The 18,683-nt window shown below is 40.4% G+C and overlaps 1 protein-coding gene across 2 annotated transcripts in view; it reads left to right on the top strand.

Annotated features, from left to right (window-relative positions):
- Positions 1-18,683, top strand: part of CASQ2 (calsequestrin 2) — a 44,918-nt gene that overhangs the window by 24,492 nt on the left and 1,743 nt on the right. For both annotated transcript variants that reach the window (XM_089489193.1, XM_089489192.1), the window contains 7 exons: positions 500-611; positions 2,324-2,397; positions 4,520-4,650; positions 6,117-6,162; positions 12,178-12,232; positions 14,754-14,854; positions 17,657-17,731. In XM_089489193.1, coding sequence (XP_089345319.1) covers positions 500-611; positions 2,324-2,397; positions 4,520-4,650; positions 6,117-6,162; positions 12,178-12,232; positions 14,754-14,854; positions 17,657-17,731 — 594 coding nt within the window. The remainder of the gene's footprint in view (positions 1-499; positions 612-2,323; positions 2,398-4,519; positions 4,651-6,116; positions 6,163-12,177; positions 12,233-14,753; positions 14,855-17,656; positions 17,732-18,683) is intronic.

Raw genomic sequence — 18,683 nt, 5'->3', positions numbered from 1 at the left:
TGGCAGAGCAAAATGGTGTCCTTATAAAAAAATGGAAAATCAAAGTTTGATATTTGAAATTTATACTTTTTTGAACATTTTCAAACCATGGATGCTTGAATCCGTGTATAAAAAATCAGTATATAAAAAGAGCCGACTGTGCATATGATCAGCTTATCCATAGAAGGCATTAGCAATTCCACCCTCTTTAAACCTTTTTACAAGATGATGGTTAGGAACACTTGGCAGTGACGGCATGGGATGCCCACTTATTGTCACTCATCGTCACAACCGTAGCAATGGAAATAGAGTGTGGAGGAAAAGAGATGGGTTCCATTCCATCCAGGAACATAGAGGGTAGGCCTGTAGGTCTGCTTTGGGCATATAGATGGGCTGGGTCAAGAGACAGATAGGAAAATATAGCTCAGCTTGATCAGATGACTGGTTTCATGTCATGCAATAACCCCTTCCATTCATGTTGTTAATATCTTGTTCTTCTTGATGAACTCCTTCATGGCAGCTGATGGAAGACCCAGTGGAGATCATCAACAGCAAGCTGGAGTTGCAGGCCTTTGACCATATGGAAGAGGATATGAAACTCATTGGCTACTTCAAAGGAGAAGATTCAGAACGTGAGTTTTGTTACTTGATTTCTTTCTCCTTTTAACTTGTATCAGTATAAATTAGAATTATGGGCTATCTCTGGTCTCTCCATCTCATGCATTTGAGGAAGTAGGCTCCAGTCCATGAAAGCTCATACTACCAGCTTCTGTCTTTCAGACAAGTGCAAAACACACTGCAGAAATAATGCAGTTTGAGACTGCTTTAACTGCCCTCTCTCAGTGCTAGGGAATCCTGGGAACTGTATTTTTGTGAGACATTGAGCCTTCTCTGTCAGAGAGCTCAGGAGGCACAATAAACTGCAATTCCCAGGATTCCCCAGGACTGAGCTGGGGCAGTTAAAGCGGTCTCAAACTGGGTATTTCTGCAGTGTGTTTTGGACCTTAGTCTTAAATGTGCTACAAGACCCCATTGCATACTGATTTTCCAGACTAACACGGCTATGTCTTTGAATTCTACCGTTCATTATTGCAAACACATTCATTTCCTCATATGCTGCAGAAACTACAAATAAAAATATTTGACTCCTGCTCACTCACAAAATATGTTCCTTAACTTTGGGGCTGATTATAATTATCAAGTGAAATCCCATTTAAAAATGATTTTCCCCTTTTAAACAAGGGTAACTCCTGATGTTTCAATCCCGTTTCATGTTCTGAGAACAGCATGGCTTGCTATTTATTTTAATTTCATTTCATTTTGTCTTGGTAACAATGCCTTTAGAGAGTCAGCTTCTGCCTTCCAAAATCTCAGCAGCCTCATTTTCACTTGATTTATGAAGAGAAAAGAGGTGCATTGTAAAGGGAGACCTGAGCAAGGATACATGGCAAAGTAGATATAAGGGAAATGATGTGGGACCAGCTTCCAAATTGAGTATTAGGTGGCAGCGGCTTCTGCTGTTTACAGGGGAGGCAGAACAATCTGAGGGACCTTGAAGAAATATAACTGCATCAGCCATAAACCACCGATAATAGAAAGAATTCATCAAAGTATCTGAGAGGTAGAATTACAAATTGAATATGATATCAAATGAAGAATCAAAGTACCAGAATTATTGTCTATGGACTTTGGTATCACCAAGCTGTCTCAATCTGCCAGGAGGAAAAGATACGTGATGATTAAAAAAAAATGCCCAGGAAGGGATAATAATTGTGGTAATTAAATTTATAATGCATTTGTTCTGCAAATATCTGCAAAAGCAAAATAGCGTAGCAATGCATGAACTGATGTTTCTGTATTGCCCGCTCCATGTGGGCATACACAGTTTACAAGAAGATAGTCTTCAAACAATATGTAATGTTAAAGGTAGTCCATTCTGTTGTCCTCTTGAAAAGCCTCTGTATTTTAGAATTGTTCGATGTTGAAAATAAAGAGACCAGTACCTCAGAAGGACTTGAAAGCAATCATACTAGAGGCACAATTGTTGTGTGCCTTCAAGTCATTTCTGACTTGTGACGCTAAGGCAAACCTATAATGGGTTGTCTTAACAATATTTGCTCAGAGAAGGTTTGCAATTGCCTCCCCCTGAGGCTGAAAACATGTGATGTGCCCAAAGGTCCCCCAGTGGGTTTCATGGCTGAGCTGGGATTCAAACCCTGGTCTCCAGAGTTATAGTCCAACACTCAAACCTATTACATGAACTCAAAAAGATGTTGTCTCAGTAGATCTCTCACTTTACTCAAGCAGACTATGGGTTAAATAATCTCTTTTCTCTCCTCCTCAGATTACAAAGCATTTGAGGAGGCAGCTGAACATTTCCAGCCCTATGTCAAGTTCTTTGCCACTTTTGATAAAGGGGTAAGCAATAAGAACGGCAAGGCCAATATAAGAGAGTGCAAAGTAACTGGTACTAGTAAATTAAATTAGTCTGTTGGACCTGCATGGATGTAGACTACACTACAGAAAACATTAATATTAGTATTAATGTTAATACTAATAAAAATTAGAATTAATATTAATATTGTCTTGGGTGGGAATTGGGCCATACTGACCTAAAAGAATAATTTATCCTTTGTACATTGGATGGCTGTTAGAAATATAGCTATTTAAGGGTTTATATAAGGGGCATAATTTACCTGCAAACTTACTGGACCAGGCACTCTAACTGTTCTAGGGAGCTGCATTTGGTGATTGCTTCTTTAGACACAGACTTGGAACATGTCTCTCTCATTCAAACTTTACATTGTTCACCATGAAGTGATATACAGCATGTATGTGGCAAATTCACTGCCATTTACCTTGCAAAAAGAGACATAAATCTTCCATTCAAAGCAGTTTCCTGGATTTTGAACTGGAGTGAAAATTCAAAAAGGGGGAAGCGGAGGATTTATTTCTTTTATCTGCCCCCCTTGGGTGAATTATTTTTATGTAAACTTTTACACATTTGTAATGAAAATTGATATAAAAATAATTTATAACTGATTGTAAAGCACAATTCATAATACAGCAGGCCCTAGGTATCCTATGGTTTGGTTCCAGCACTCGCATGGATAACAAAATCAGTGGATCAAGTCCCATTAAACACAATGGCAGAGAAATGGTGCCCCTTATATAAAATGACAAAAGCAAGGTTTGCTTTTGGGAATATTAGTATTTTTGAACTGTGGATGATTGAATCTGTGGATAAGGAATCCAAGGATATAGAGGGCTGACTGTAATTGATTTGAGTGGCTCTGTATTTCTTTATTCTTGTGAAATATTCATTTTTCTAAAATATATAAAATCTGTTTTAAAAGCACCCTATTAATAATCTTCTCTGAGTTCTCACACATTCTGAAGAGAAGAGTGAGGTGTGGTAACTGGGGAAATGGCTTTTTTATCATTGTGTCCACGTTTTACCAGGTGCAAATGTGCTATCCTTTTGGCAGCAGGTAAAACCTTTTTAATTTGTCTGGCTCTCTGCACATAAACTGCTTTAGATTTATGACTGATACTGTCTGTGCTGCTGTTTTAACTTGTTATTATTAGTATTTAATTGTAACCTGCTTGAAGGTCTGTAAATATTAGTGCCCCTCTATTCTACTCTGGTCAGACCCCACCTGGAATATTGCGTCCAGTTCTGGGCACCACAATTTAAAAAGGATGTTGAAAAACTGGAACGTGTCCAAAGGAAGGTGACTAAATTAGTGAAAGGTCTGGAAACCATGTCCTATGAGGAACGACTTAGGGAGCTGGGGATGTTTAGCCTAGAGAAGAGAAGGTTAAGAGGTGATATGATAGCCCTGTTTGAATACTTGAAGGGATGTCATACTGGGGAGGGAGCTAGTTTATTTTCTGCTGCTCCAGAGACTAGAACCTGGAGCAATGGATGCAAGCTACAGGAAAAGAGATTCCACCTCAGCATTAGGAGGAATGTCCTGACAGTAAGGGCTGTTCGATAGTGGAACAAATTCCCTCGGAGTGTAGTGGAGTCTCCTTCTTTGGAGGTCTTTAAGCAGAGGCTGGATGGCCATCTGTCAGGGATGCTTTGACTGAGAGTTCCTGCATGGCAGAATGGGGTTGGACTGGATGGCCCTTGCGGTCTCTTCCAACTCTGATACCATGATTCTATGATTTTATAAATAATAAAGGAAACTACTCATAGAAAGGAAATAAAATTTAAAGGCTTAAAAATTTAGTCAGCCCTGCCAGTTGCAACTTTGCTGTATATTATTATTATTATTATTATTATTATTATTATTATTAATCACCCCACTCTTCAGAAATGCTCAAAACAGCATTGCTCACATGATAATCTGCTGCATAAGCACAGATGTCAAATAAAAACAACCTTTTTGCTGTTCCAAACCTACTCTGTCCTATATTGCTGTATTTGAGTATATTTATATTCTGAATGTTTCTTTCAAAGCTTGTTGTAGTAGTTTGGGATGAGCCCTGTTTTGAGCAGAAGTAATGTCAATAATTTTTTGATTGCTTGCAGGTGGCAAAGAAACTGGGTCTGAAGCAAAATGAGGTGGATTTCTATGAGCCATTTATGGATGATCCAGTCCGTATCCCCGACAAGCCATATACAGAGGAAGAACTGGTTGAGTTTGTGAATGAGCATAGAAGGTACAAAGAAAAGCATTTGGGAACATTTGTCCTATAGTTCAAGAAATTCTTTTTGTACTTGAAGTTCTCCTGTCATCTCAAGTGGCTGCTTTCCTATTTATTCAGTCCTCAAAATGATAAATGATTTATTCCATCTTCGTCAGCATATCAATGGCTTATGGTTTGCAGGCACTAGTTTTGTAGGCCTCACTATGACCATATTCTTCCTATAACTTACACCAACAGTTATGTCAAGGAAGGAAGGAAGAAGGAAATCCACATTGGTGGAATACCTTTATTGGGATAACTAAAAGCTCACCACCAGATCTTTTTCATCAGGCATGATATTCTTTAAAAAAATCAAATGGGATTGGTGGAATGAGAAAGGCTGATTTGATAATTGAATTCTTGGTATTTGTTCTGAACATTCAAAATGGATGACCTCAACACAAGCTCAACACACATTCCACCCTAGCTTTTGCAACATTTTGCCTAATGAAGAGATCTGGACATCTTAAACACTTGCATATTTTTGTGACCTAGAATGATAGAATCACACATTTGGAAGGGATCACATGGTCCTTATTGTCCAAAACTCTGCTGTGCAGAAATACACAACCAAAGCACTCCTGAGACGTGACTATCCAATCTCTGTTAAAAACCGTCAACATTGTCTTTGAGCCATTTATGAATGAGCCATTAATGAGAAAATCTGCACAAAACCGACATGGTAACAAAATTAAGCACTATCTAGTAAGACCATTGTCTTAAATTAGAGGGGTATTATGTATTTGTAAAGGGAGTGTGAGAACCAGCATGGTATAGTGGTTTGTTTGATTTGACTCTGGAAAACCAGGGTTCAAATCCCTGCTAGGCCATGGAAACCCATTAGATGACCTTGGGTAAATCACATTCTCTCATCCTCAGAAGAAGGCAAAGGCAAACCTCCTCTGAACAAAACTTGCCATCCTGGTTATTCACTGGAACTGTATCTTTTCAAGACAGTCAGGTAGCAAGTAGACAGAAAGTGCTTCATCATAGATTGATCTTGATTTTGAACCTGGAACCTGATCTACCATGTTGGCTTAAGAATGGCCCTAAGGCTGCATAGCAGGTGCACATTGCATGGAATTTATTTCTGGTCCATCAGTGGAAGGTCATGTCTTCTGTAGTTTTTTATGGGTTTTCGGGCTATGTGGCCATGTTCTAGAAGAGTTTATTCCTGACGTTTCCCCAGCATCTGTGGCTGGCATTCTTCAGAGATGAAGATGCCAGCCACAGATGCTGGGGAAACATCAGGAATAAACTCTTCTAGAACATGGCCACATAGCCCAAACAACCCACAAAACATTATGGATGCCGACCATGAAAGCTTTCGACTTCTCATGTCTTCTGTGTTGCTCTTCCTGACCACATTCTTACAGTCCTAATCCTTTGCAATAAAGATTTGCTTATACAATTGGTTTTGTTGTTACTTTTTTTTCCAGGGCCACCCTTCGCAAGTTACGCCCGGAAGACATGTTTGAAACCTGGGTAAGTGTAAGAAGGCTGCAGAACTCTAAGCTGGCCAGAATAGGAACTGCACGGCCCTTCAGTTGTTGTTGGGCTGGAAGTCCCAAGGAGTCCATGGGGAAGAATGATGGGATGTGCAGCCACATTGTTCTCATCACTCTTAATATAAGGAATGCCTTGTGGCTGGTCACTGAAGCAACTGCGGTATTCTTAAGACCCTTCTTATGTTCTTAAAAACTGAATTCTTAGGACTTTTTGGAGGAAAGGAGATGCTCAGGGAAGAAGAAAAAAAGAACAAAATTTTCAGATGGGCCCTGAACTTGTAAAAGACAGGATTCACTGATGGTAGGGGATGAAAAATTGTGCTTTACAGGCATGTGTGGGACCATAATAGAAAAGCTGGCTTCTGTGTTCAGCATCTCTGGTTGAACAGATCCCAGATAATAGAACTGAGAAAAGGCTCTGTTTAACACATTAGAGAACTGCTGTAACTTAGCACACGCCAGGCTAGATTAATCCAAGGGCCGACTCCCATGCAAGGGTGGGCAAGTTCCAGGAGTAGGAGGGCCCACTAAAAACCTTGGAGAGCTGAGTTTTCTCTGATATAAGTTGTAAATCTGCTCCAAAGTCCCCCTCAAAATCTGACTCCCCTACAGAAGCCAGCAAAAGCTTTGTTCTTACAATACCCTCCCCCCTCCATCCAGCTGATGTTTTCCACTTATTCCTTTAGCTCTTCGTTTTATAGGGGTTCTGTCACTTGTGGACTCAGAGGGGAAAGAAATTAGCATTTAGATGGATTTTTTTTCCTCTTGCATTAATACCAATTGGAACTGAAAGCTAGGATTGGTGGAAGACAAGGAACATGAGTGTTTTTCCATGGTATATTTCCAAGATGACATTCATAGCAGGTGCACAATAAACAGCCTGACTGCCAACTAAGATGGCCTTTGCCAATACAATTTTTGCTCAGCCTGGCTTCCCAAGGCCTTACTGCCACTTTCGTGACTTTTAGGAAGAAAATCCAACCCAGCCTTTTTTTTTTTAACACCATCCTCTCTGAAATCTCCTTTCCTATTGTTAGTTTTCATGGACATTCCTACTTTGCACCTAGCTTGCTTGCTCACTTTTGGAAACCTCTGGCTGAGGTCTTTCAACCATCTGTCATCTCACAAAGAACCTCCTGGGTTGAATTCAGTCACTTTGATTATCCTGAATGGGCCTATTGCCATCGTGAACTTAATTGGCAATCAAGACCTCAACAAAACAAGGCTGGAGCTTTGGGAAATCTGAATGTGGGCACTGGATGGGTTGCGCAATGACCTGACTGGAGATGAAGACTCTTCTAGGTGCAGATTCCTTTCTTTAGGAATCTCATACAGAATGAACAGAATTCTCTTCCACTGATGACTTTCATATCAGTGGCATGGAGAGTTTGCTGACATATTTTGGTTCAGAATTTAAAAGAGCTTTCCAAGCTATTCAGAGTCAGCATGGTATAGTGGTTTGGGTGTTGGACTAGCATTCTGGAGACCAGAGTTCATATTCCCACTTGGCCATGGAAACCCACTGTGTGATCTTGGGCAAATCACACTTGCTCAGCCTCAGAGCATTGGCAAACCACTTGTTGCCAAGAAAATCACAATAAATCAGAAATTATTTGAAGGCACTCAATGACTCCTCCTTGATGCAAGAAATGGAGGACATGTCCTGGAAAAAGAGAACATCTGGTCACCCTGCTTCTAACTAACTAACTAGTGAGGAAAGCAGGTTCTCCAGCTGTTGAGAAGACAGAGCTAAGGTATGTGTTTCAGCCACACTAAGGATGTCTACACAAACGATTTTGCTAAAGAGGCACTATGCATTATTTCCAGTCATCAAGAACTGTGTGTTAGTGACAGTGACCCTAGCATGCACCCCCCAAAAACATGGCAAATGCCAAATCACTAAAAGCTCATTAGAGTTTAAACTAAAACCTGGAGTAGATTCATTGCACCGCTTAATGTGAGCTGCCAGCTGCTACTGGTTTTGCTGGGAGTGGCCCCACAGTGTTCTGCTTGCAGTTTTGTAAGTAAACATTCGAAGATACAGGCCGTCTCCAGCACTGTCATCAGGACGCTAAATTCTGGAGCTCTGCCCTTGAACTAGTCATCACTCAGAAAGGTACACAGTCTTACAGCTCTATTATAATCTTGCTAACACTTACCCAGTAAACTTATTAATGTTTGTTGGATCAATAAAAATGTTTTGGTTAGGTGCCTGTACAGCTTTTATTTATATCTACAGTTGGAATCCTGTTGGGGCATCACTCTATCAGAAAAATCTTGGTGCAAATGGTTGCCATTTTTCAGAGCTTGCATTAAGCTGTTTACTCACAAGTATACACACATGTGCACGTGCACACACACACAGAGCCTCCCTCTCTCTCTCTCTCTCTCTCTCTATATATATATATATATGGTAGGTGGTGAGTTAATTGACCATTGCACAAAAGGGGAGCACAGAGGTATGGTGCCCACTGTGCAATCAGTTGTGCAGCTGTGGGAGCCATCTTAGCTACCCTGACATATAGTTTCACTATGCTAGGAATATATAGGATATTGCCCCAAGCTTATCGCATGGCTTAATAATCCGTTTTACCTCTATCTGGCTTAAGTCTTAATTTGGGTTGCATCCTGATCTTATCGGAAGGTTTTTGCCACCGAATACATCCTAGGTGCATCCCTGCTTCCAGGAGTGCTCCTCGCAGCTCTTTTCAATGATAAGAGATTCATAATCAAAACAATTAAAATCACCATAATGGCCCCTCCTTGTGGGATAACGATAATAAGAATAAGAATAAGAACCACATAAAACAGTATAAATCATTTAAAAGACATACACATGTTTAAAAAGATAAATAAAAGAAATAGAGCATGGGAATTACTCATGGAGAAACTATCTGGTAAAATGTCAGGCTTAATGCTGAATACAAAGAAAACAAAAATAATGACCACAGATGAACTACACAAATTCAACTTAGACAATAAAGAAATTGAAATACTTGAAGAGTTCCCTTACTTTTGATCAAAGGTTGACCAGGATGAATGCTGCAGCCAGGAAATCAGAAGAAGACTAGGGAAGGAAAGAAGAATAGTCATGAAAGAACTAGAGAAGATCCTAAAGAGTAAATATATACAACTGAACACTGAAGTCAGAATTGTCCAAGTCATTGTATGTCCCATCCCCATTTATGGATGTGACAGCTGGACAGTGAAGAATACATATAAGAGGAAAATCAACACATTTGAGATGTGATGCTGGAGAAGAGGGATAAGGATACTTTGGGTGGCCAAAAAGACAAACAAATGGGTCCCTGAATATATCAAGTCAGAAATATCCCTGGAAGCCAAGATGATGAAGTTGATGCTGTTGCACTTTGGCTACATCATGACTCACTGGAAAAGACAATAATGCTAGAGAAGGTGGAGAGCAGTAGAAAGAGAAGACTTTACACCAAATGGATTGACTCAATCAGGGAGGCCATGGGTATGAATTTGAAAGACCTAACCAAGCAGTGGGGCAAATGAGTCTTGGAGATGTCCCATTCACAGGCTCGCCATGGGTCAGGGATGACTTGAAGGCAGTTAACAACATGTATAAGATCTACAAACCAAAAACTGTTTGTGGAATGTTGGCATCTTCTTAAAGAATACATTAATGACAATATACAGCTCTTGAAGCCTCCAGACTCTCACTTGTGGAACTGGAATGATATATTCTCCTCAGAATCCCTGAATCCTTGATAATATGCTTAACAGCAACCCATATCAGACTATACCTTTTCTTGTATTGTCATACCTATGACTTTTTATTATTGTTATCTATAATTCATTCTTCACTGAAATTGATTTGCATTGATGGATGACTTTGCTGTGTTTTAACATCTATGCAAATCCTACACTTAAAGCTTATAAATAAATAAATAAATAAATAATCCCAATTAAAAAAATCTCCCCTGCTTACACATTAAAATTCTGCTTAAACTGACATGAGCTGAACAGACAGGTCAAAATAAAGCTGCTTCAGGTCACTTTGGAGGTAAGCTGTTTAAATGATGCCAGCATCCTAAGAGGCCGGAAGCCAAAGCCTAAGGACTGGAGTGCAACTTTGGCGCAGCTTCTGGCCTCTTAAGATGCATGTGTCATTTAAACAGCATACCTCCAAAGTGACCCGAAGCAGCTTTACTTTGGCCTGTCTGTTTGGGCCCATAGTCACTTTGGGGTTTGAAGTGTAGATAGTGGGGAAGTGGGAAACTACTTGAAGGCACACAGAGTAAAGATAACAATCAAAATCCCAACAAGCATGGAGGTAGCCTGCTTTAGAATAGTGAACAGGAGGGGGAAAGAGGAGACGAATCCTGCCACATGAATGTGTAATGCCAGAAATGAGTGAAGAAGCTTTCCACACTATAATAACTGCTCTGTAATAGTAAGTTAAGAGCTCATTGACAGGTTTTGCCCATCAATGAAAAGGTGCACTACAGTAACAGGGTGGCAGTAAGGCTGACCCAACATTGTCTGAAAAGTAGCAAGCAAAGACTCTTTTATTCTGTTAAAATTCCCTTTTTAGCCTCCTGTCCATGGCAAACTGGTTCTAGGTAAATACTGCCAAGAAACCCTCTAATAGGGTCACCTTAGGGTTACCACATCATGAAAGCACACGCAACAACAACGCCTGGGGAGTATGGCTTCACTGAGATCAACCAACATGTCCAACATGTTGACTGAATGCAATTAATGTATGCTGGGGGAAAGGGTCTTTCCAAATGTGCTGTATTGTTACAGTCGGCCCTTCTTATACACAGATTTTTTATATACGGATTTAAGCATACACGGTTTGAAAATGTTACAAAAAAGTATAAATTTACCTTGATTTTCCATTTTTTATAAGGGACACCATTTTGCTATGTCATTATATGCAATGGGACTTGAGCACACACGGATTTTGTTATACACGGGAGATCTTGGAACCAAACCCCAGCGTATAACAAGGGTCCACTGTATTTTCTTTTTAATGGTCATACTTATAACTGCTTCCCATTCTATTACTAGTTTAATTATATTTTTATCTTTTTTATAATGTTTTTTCACTATATCTCTTGATACTTTTTAAGCCACTTTGAGTCCTGTATTGGGGAAAAAGTAGTAGTAATGGTGGTGTTGGTAACAAAACCAACATCAGCCATCTTGGGTCCAATCCAGGAGGAAAGTGGGGTATAAGTACATTAAAACAAACAGTCCAGAGCAGTCTTGGGAAGAGTAGTGTGAAGAGGTGGAGTTTAACTCTTTCTCTGTCACAGTTGGAACAACAAAAAAACCACTCACTGCATTTTAAGGGAAGCCTCCATTGCTACCATTTACCCAGCCACTCAGTCCAGTGATTTCAGATGAATTTTGGAATATTTTGTCCTCTGTAAAAGATCCACTTGAGAAAAGCAGCCACATGTGTGAAATAGCAAAAGTAGCACAACCTGGAAAGGTCTTGATTCCCAAATGAGAACCTGCTAGTGAACCTCAGAGAGCGTGAAAGATATTGCCGGTTGTTGACATTGATTCCTATGAAAGATCAATAGGTTTGGCAATGCATCCAAACATGGGCAGTTATCTCTTTGTAGAACCCCGTGAGAGTGAAATAGTAGTTGAAAAAAGACACTGAGGTAAGGCAGTCATACTTAACCACAGTGCACTTTGACTTTAAGTCCTTCCGTCTCCCATCCTCACTGACTTTCTTTTTCTCATTACAAGTTTATTGTACAGGCTCATTCTTCTCATATCTTTGGAGGTTCATTCTCTTTGGCTCCTGGCCAAGATGTGATAAGTAAATGGCTTGAACAAGCAAGCAAGCAAACAGTTCTCTTCCCATTAATTTATAGAAATACTTTACATTAAAGGTATCACCTGATATTATCTGGTTCATCCCACAAACTATCCATCTTCCCATGGTTCTCTCTTTCATATTCTTGGACTCGTCATTAACATTTCCTTTTCTTGCCCACAGGAGGATGACATGGATGGAATTCACATTGTGACATTTGCTGAAGAAGATGACCCTGGTAGGAGACACATTGGGCCTTTCTGGGCCTCCTAGCTAACAAGAATTTATTAAGTCCTGTATATATGCAAGTATACACCTATAGCAGGTTTATAAATAACTAAATAAACATGCAAAGTGAGCTGGGCCTTTTGTTAGTAGTATTATCCCATTAATATCTTGGCATCTTGACATTGGGTTTGGCAAGTGTTTAATGGATGTGCTGCTACTGTGACACAGTTTACACATGGCCATGGGTTCTCATTCTGAGGACAAAGGAGAGACAATAGTAAACTACTACTCAAGCTGCATATGAATAGTACAGTTCAAACAAGAAGCAATTTATTGTTTAACATGGATCTCGGGAGGAAGCTGCAAGGTAGCTGAGCACACCTTACATTGAGTGTTGTCAGATATATCATGGACATTCAATGATCTGGCTGCCCAGTTTAGGTTTACCTTCTCTCCTTTTACATCCCCATCTTCCAGGTGGGCTATCTGCCTTTATGTGCTTTTCCAAAGTAATCTGAGTCTCGAAGAGGGTTTTGGTCTAAAGAAGAAGAGAGAAACAAATGCCTAAGCTACTCTCTGTGTTTGGAATGGAAAGAGTGGCTAAGTGACAGTGGAGAAGTGATGACAGCCAAGAGCAGATGGTATTTTGGGATGTAGACAAAGCATGTAGAGAACAAAAAAGGCAGGAGACGTAACAAAGGTAGAGATGAAGAAAACTCTAAAAATAAGAACTGCTTCAAATCATCTGCAGCCTATATAGAGTTCGAGTGCAGACTGTGGTGGGCCCTTGTTATCTGCTGGGGTTTGGTTCAGGACCTTCTGTGGATATCAAAATCCATTGATGCTCAAGTCCCATTAAATACCATGACATAGTGATATTGTGTTCCTTATATAAAATGGCAAAATCAAGGTTTGCTATTTGGCATTTATATATATATAAAATATTTTCAAGCTGTGGATGATTGAATCCATGGATAAATAATCTGTGAATATGGAGGGTCAACTGTACATTGTAAATACTGTAGGTAAACTTAAATAAACAGCTACCTTACAAACATCTCATAGAATTATAGAATCATAGAGTTGGAAGAGACCACAAGGGCCATCCAGTCCAACCCCATTCTGCCATGCAGGAACTCTCAATCAAAGCATCCCCAACAGATGGCCATCCAGCCTCTGTTTAAAGACCTTCAAGGAAGGAGACTCCACTACACTCCAAGGGAATGTGCTCCACTGTTGAACAGCCCTTACTGTCAGGAAGCTCCTCCTAATGTTGAGGTGGAATCTCTTTTCCTGGAGCTTGCATCCATTGCTCCATGTCCTGTTCTCTGGAGCAGCAGAAAACAAGCTTGCTCCCTTTTAACCTTCTCTTCTCCAGGTTAAACATCCCCAGCTCCCTAAGTCATTCCTCATAGGGCATGGTTTCCAGACCCTTCACCATTTTAGTCGCCTTCCTTTGGATATGCTCCAGTTTCTCAATGTCCTTTTTGAATTGTGGTGCCCAGAACTGGACACAATATTCCAGGTGGGGCCTGACCAGAGCATAATAGAGTGGCACTATTACTTCTCTTGATCTAGACACTATACTTTTATTGATGCAGCCTAAAATTGCATTGACCTTGTTAGCTGCCGCATCGCACTGTTGACTCATGTTCAGTTTGTGGTCATGTCTAAAACAAGTTTCCTAGATTTTCCACCATAACTCTAAACTTTCCATTTCTTGTGCCATTTTCACCCCTTATTGTTCTACCATACCCAAGTGACCATCAAATGCTTTCCATTCTTCCTTCCTTTCCCAGCATTTCCAAAATCTATCTTAGCTGATTTGTTGCCCTTGTGCTTGAAAAGTGGTGAGAGTGGTAGAATACCATCACTCTTCTTTCAAGATACACAGGAATCACCTGTATTGTTTATAATGTATGTGGTTTAGTCTGGCCTAATTTGAAATGAAACTGAAACTATTCCCCTTACTTATTTGGCCCACATCAAGCTCCATCATTGCTAAAACCTTGCTCAACCTCTTATATAGCTTCAGGCTGAGGACAGGCAACCTGTGGGGACTGATAGCTTCCATGCCATTGCGGTGGTGAATCTTTTCTGTGTTTTAGACTGAACTGTAAAGGGAGCTGTCCAAGATGCTGGACTAATTGTTGAAGATAGGATTTAACATCTCTCAGCAACAAAAATCTATAGCAGCTTCACAGTCCTACTGATGTGGAAGCTAACAGGCACCACTGAAGGCAAGATCGGTGAATTTGGCCAATTGGGGTTCTTCTAAAAAAGTGTTCATCTGCAGCTAAGTCAGGTGTTATACTAGTTCAAAATTGGAGTGCAAAAGAGTGGCAAGAATGCTTTTGTCATCCCAAATTCTAAGTGTGTGTACACTGTCTACTGTACAAAGAAATTACTCTCACCTGAGGGCATCGTTCTTTGGAGTAGGCCATTCTGTCATCCTGGTGCCTGCAAAAACTTTGGGCGTTCTTCTTCTGGTGTATACTTGAACAAGGAACTTACAATATGTATCTTTTCAGATGGCTTTGAATTCCTAGAGGTTGTTAAGCAGGTTGCCAAAGACAACACTGATAATCCTGATTTGAGCATTGTCTGGATTGACCCAGATGACTTTCCTTTGGTGAGTTGTCAGAAGATATTTAAATTTCTTAATCATAATTTATATGTGTAGATGAGGCAGTTAGAAAGAAAGAAAGAAAGAAAGAAAGAAAGAAAGAAAGAAGATAAGAATGGAAGTACAGTGCGCCCTTGCTTTACGCAAGGGATCAGTTCCGGATTATCCACATAAAGCAAATTCCACCTATGCTTGAGCCCCATTTAAATGAATAGGGCTCATGCATGTGGCGGGGCGGTGGTGTGTGCATGCCATGGGCGTGCACCCCATTAATCCCTATGGGACGCGCCACCCCTTCTCCCTGCACAGCTTTCAGCATATGCTGAAAGCCGCATAAAGCACACCCATGTATGATGTGGGCACTCTGTACCTTATTGCTGAAGTTTTCACATTTTACGTTTCAATTTTCTTATAAAAATGACACCGGTATACTTTGTAACTTGGTGTAGGTGATATATTTGATGAGAATTATAATTTGTGCGACATTTTAATAATGCTGCAAGTACATCAAGGTGAGGATTGATGCAAATACGGTATTCCTTTTCCTTAAATTTTTGAACAGGTACACCATGTATTTCTGACACATTTTGATAACAAAACAAACAAAAAGATTTATTCAGCCTTTTGGGGGAAATCTATACATCTTAATCTGGTGACGTTCTGGGAAGTGGTCCAAAGACTATTAAAGTTTCCTTGCAACATTAAAATCTGTGACAGCAATTGCTGGCGCAGTTATCCTGTGTGTATTCCTTTTCTCTTTAGCTCTGTTCAGGTGTTCACCTAACCTGTTAGATAAACACATGAGGTGTGGGAGTGTCCATTAGTAACCCAATTCTTGTCCTTGGGATTTACTCCAGATTTAAGCAAAAAATAAAAAAACCTGGATATTCATTTGTGCACTGCACTCTATAGTGGTATAGATGTAGGGGCAGAGGTGAGAAGAGTTTTTGGTGGGTATGGGATTAGTTGGCTCTTGCAAACCTGGTGTGTGGCCCCATGTTTTTCTACTTAAGGGTATGTTCAGCCATGAGATCAGCAGTGAGGGGTTAGAATGGGCTACCCTCTCCCTCTTCCTCTTGTCCCTGTTCAAGTGTCACATTTGTTTTTATCGTTTTTGCTCTTCTCTCCAATTGTCCCTTCCACCCAATCAGAGTTGTATTGTGTTTGTTGTCATTTCAGTGAATGGAGTGCATGCATTCCCTCTCCCCCCCCCCCCCTTTGATTGTTCCCCGATCATTTACTCCCTTAGAAACACACTCCTTCCCCCGATCATTCCCTCACTATGTAATGTAATCAGGGAGGGGATCTGTGTTTGATGACACAACACTGTTCAGATGGGAGGGAGATCAGGGGATGAATACAAACAGTAAAAAGTAAACATGACACTTGGGCATAAATGGGAGGAAGAGGTGACCCAGTTTAACCCCTCACCACTGATCTCATGGCTAGACATTTTCATACATAAAAGATAAATAAAATACAATTTTATTTTTTCTTTCTCCATTGTGTGTGTGTGTGTACATTTAAAATTCCCCCACTCACTCACTGGGGTGGCAAAGAAGAAAGCGAATAGGATGGAGAGGCATCTAATCAGGGTAGATTCAACAGAGTGACAGGCAAACAATAAGGGCTGTTGGCTGATAGGTTGGTGCATGCAGGAAAAGGGAAAAAGTGCATTTTCCAGGGGAAAATGTATGGCTGATGTCAACTTGCTGTGTCTGTGAGCACGTAGTGTTAATGGGGTCACTGCAGGGCAGAAAAATCCAAGGTGAGGCTGATTATTTTTTTATCAGTGTATACATGCCCCAGGTGCAGAGGAAGGAACTGGCAAAACTACCTCTTGAGTATTCCTTGCCTAAGAAAACCCTATGAAATTCATGGGATCACCCTAAGTCAAAGGCGACTTGAAGGCACATACACAATGAGAAAAGAAATTAGGTGTGGATTTTAAACTATGGTCTCATTCTCACTTACCTCTTGATTCGCTTCCTGCACCGATTCTTGAAACCGGTTCAGCAAATAGCGTGGTTCCCAGTATGTTTGTGCCAGTTTCAAGACTCGGTGCAGGAAGCAACAGCTGTGGCTTCCCCGCCATGTCTCCCTCCGTCCTTCCTGGCCATACTAGGGGCAGAAAGGAGGCCGGGTCAGAAGGAGAGAGGCAGGCTGGGAAGATGGAGGACTGAGGACGGAGCATGGAGGTATGGCTGGGAAAGCCACTGCCATTGGGAACCAGATTGGATTTGAATCTGATTCTATTTTATCTGGTTCCCACTTGGGCTGAATTGATTTATTTCAAAATAAATCGATTCAGCCCAAAAAACACCCCATTTTACCAACATCTTTTTGATGCGGATTAAATGGGTAAAAATGGGTAAAAACCATGCCCCCCCCCCCTTTTCCAAATCGCTTCAGGGATTCAAATTAAGTGGGAACCATGATGGTTTAAGCCAGATCAAGATCCGGTTTAAACCATAGTGGGAACAACCCCCAAGTTTGTGAAGGGAAGTGAGTGTGTGTGTATTAGAGGTGGGGAGCAGCATATTTTAGGGCATGCTGTGTTCCACAATAAGTTGGTTGAAAAGCTGGCCCCTGGATAGCCTGCCATTGCTCACCTAAAGGATAAAAGCACACATGTTTTTTCTCTCTTATCATCTCCAGCCCCACTTGGTAGATCCATTTATTTATTTTATTAGGACCACCTTATTTTTTGCACAGCTTTTTAGAATGTGGAAATATATGTCACTGTTCATTGTATTAATAGGAAATTCTCATTGAATAAATATGATTCCATGTTCTTTGCTCTCATAGCTCATCTCATACTGGGAGAAGACCTTCAAAATTGACCTATTCAAGCCACAGATTGGAGTTGTCAATGTCACAGATGTGAGTATCAACCAAGTACATGCAGTCAGTAACCTTAAGGAGGAGGGATGAGGGATCAGTGGTCCATTCAAAGTCCAGAAACTGAGTTTATTTGTTTGTCAAATCTGTATCCTGTTCCTTTCCCATGCAGTCCCTCATAGATGGGGCATCTAGGAAGACTCCCACCAGCTGCTGTCTGAGCTCAGAGATAGAACTGTGGCTGGACCTAAGCTGAGACTTGCTGAGCTCCAGCAGGACTATAGATGTTCAGAAGAGACTCATTTCTTTGATGGGACTATGGGATTAGATGGCTTGATAGCCAGTACAATAGTAATAGGGAGAAGTATTACTTCCCAACTACAGGTTAGAATCATAGAATCATTGAGTTGAAAGATACCACAAGGACCATCCAGTCCAACCCACTGCCATACAGGAACTCACAATCAAAGCACTCCCGAAATACTCTTTCTTCATAATTGATGCCATATTTCATGCTTGGATGACCGACCAAGCAAACAGAATACTCCAAATAATTCCAAGGTTAATTGAATGAACATAGAAGTGCAAGATATTTTAAAATCACATGATTTGAAGAAAAATAGAGATCAAAGGGGATTATAATAGATTTACAAAACAGAATCTAGATGTATTGTCTCTCCAAACAAAAAGTATTTCACATATTCATTTTATCTCCAGTGTGAACTTTCTGATACCTCAAAAGGGTCTCTTTCATATCACTTCAGTCTGGGTTATTTGCCTTGCATTACTGATTCTGATAACAAAACTTGAATATCCTGATAGCCAAATGTGATGATCGTGGTAGTGGTGATGATGATGATGATTCCCAGTCTGGGACTCAATGGTGACTTAACAAAAGTTAAAGCAGATACAGCTAAAAATTGAAATTGTATAAACAGCCAGTGTGGATCATTTTTTATGGTGCACGTGTGCTAAAAAAAAAAACCCTACCAAG

This window comes from Sceloporus occidentalis, unplaced genomic scaffold (assembly GCF_023333645.1).
Source record: "Sceloporus occidentalis isolate IW3139 unplaced genomic scaffold, rSceOcc1.0.p SCAF_1, whole genome shotgun sequence".
Lineage (NCBI taxonomy): Eukaryota > Metazoa > Chordata > Lepidosauria > Squamata > Phrynosomatidae > Sceloporus > Sceloporus occidentalis.
Note: the sequence above shows the minus strand (reverse complement) of the source record. Positions and strands in the feature narration are given on the sequence as shown.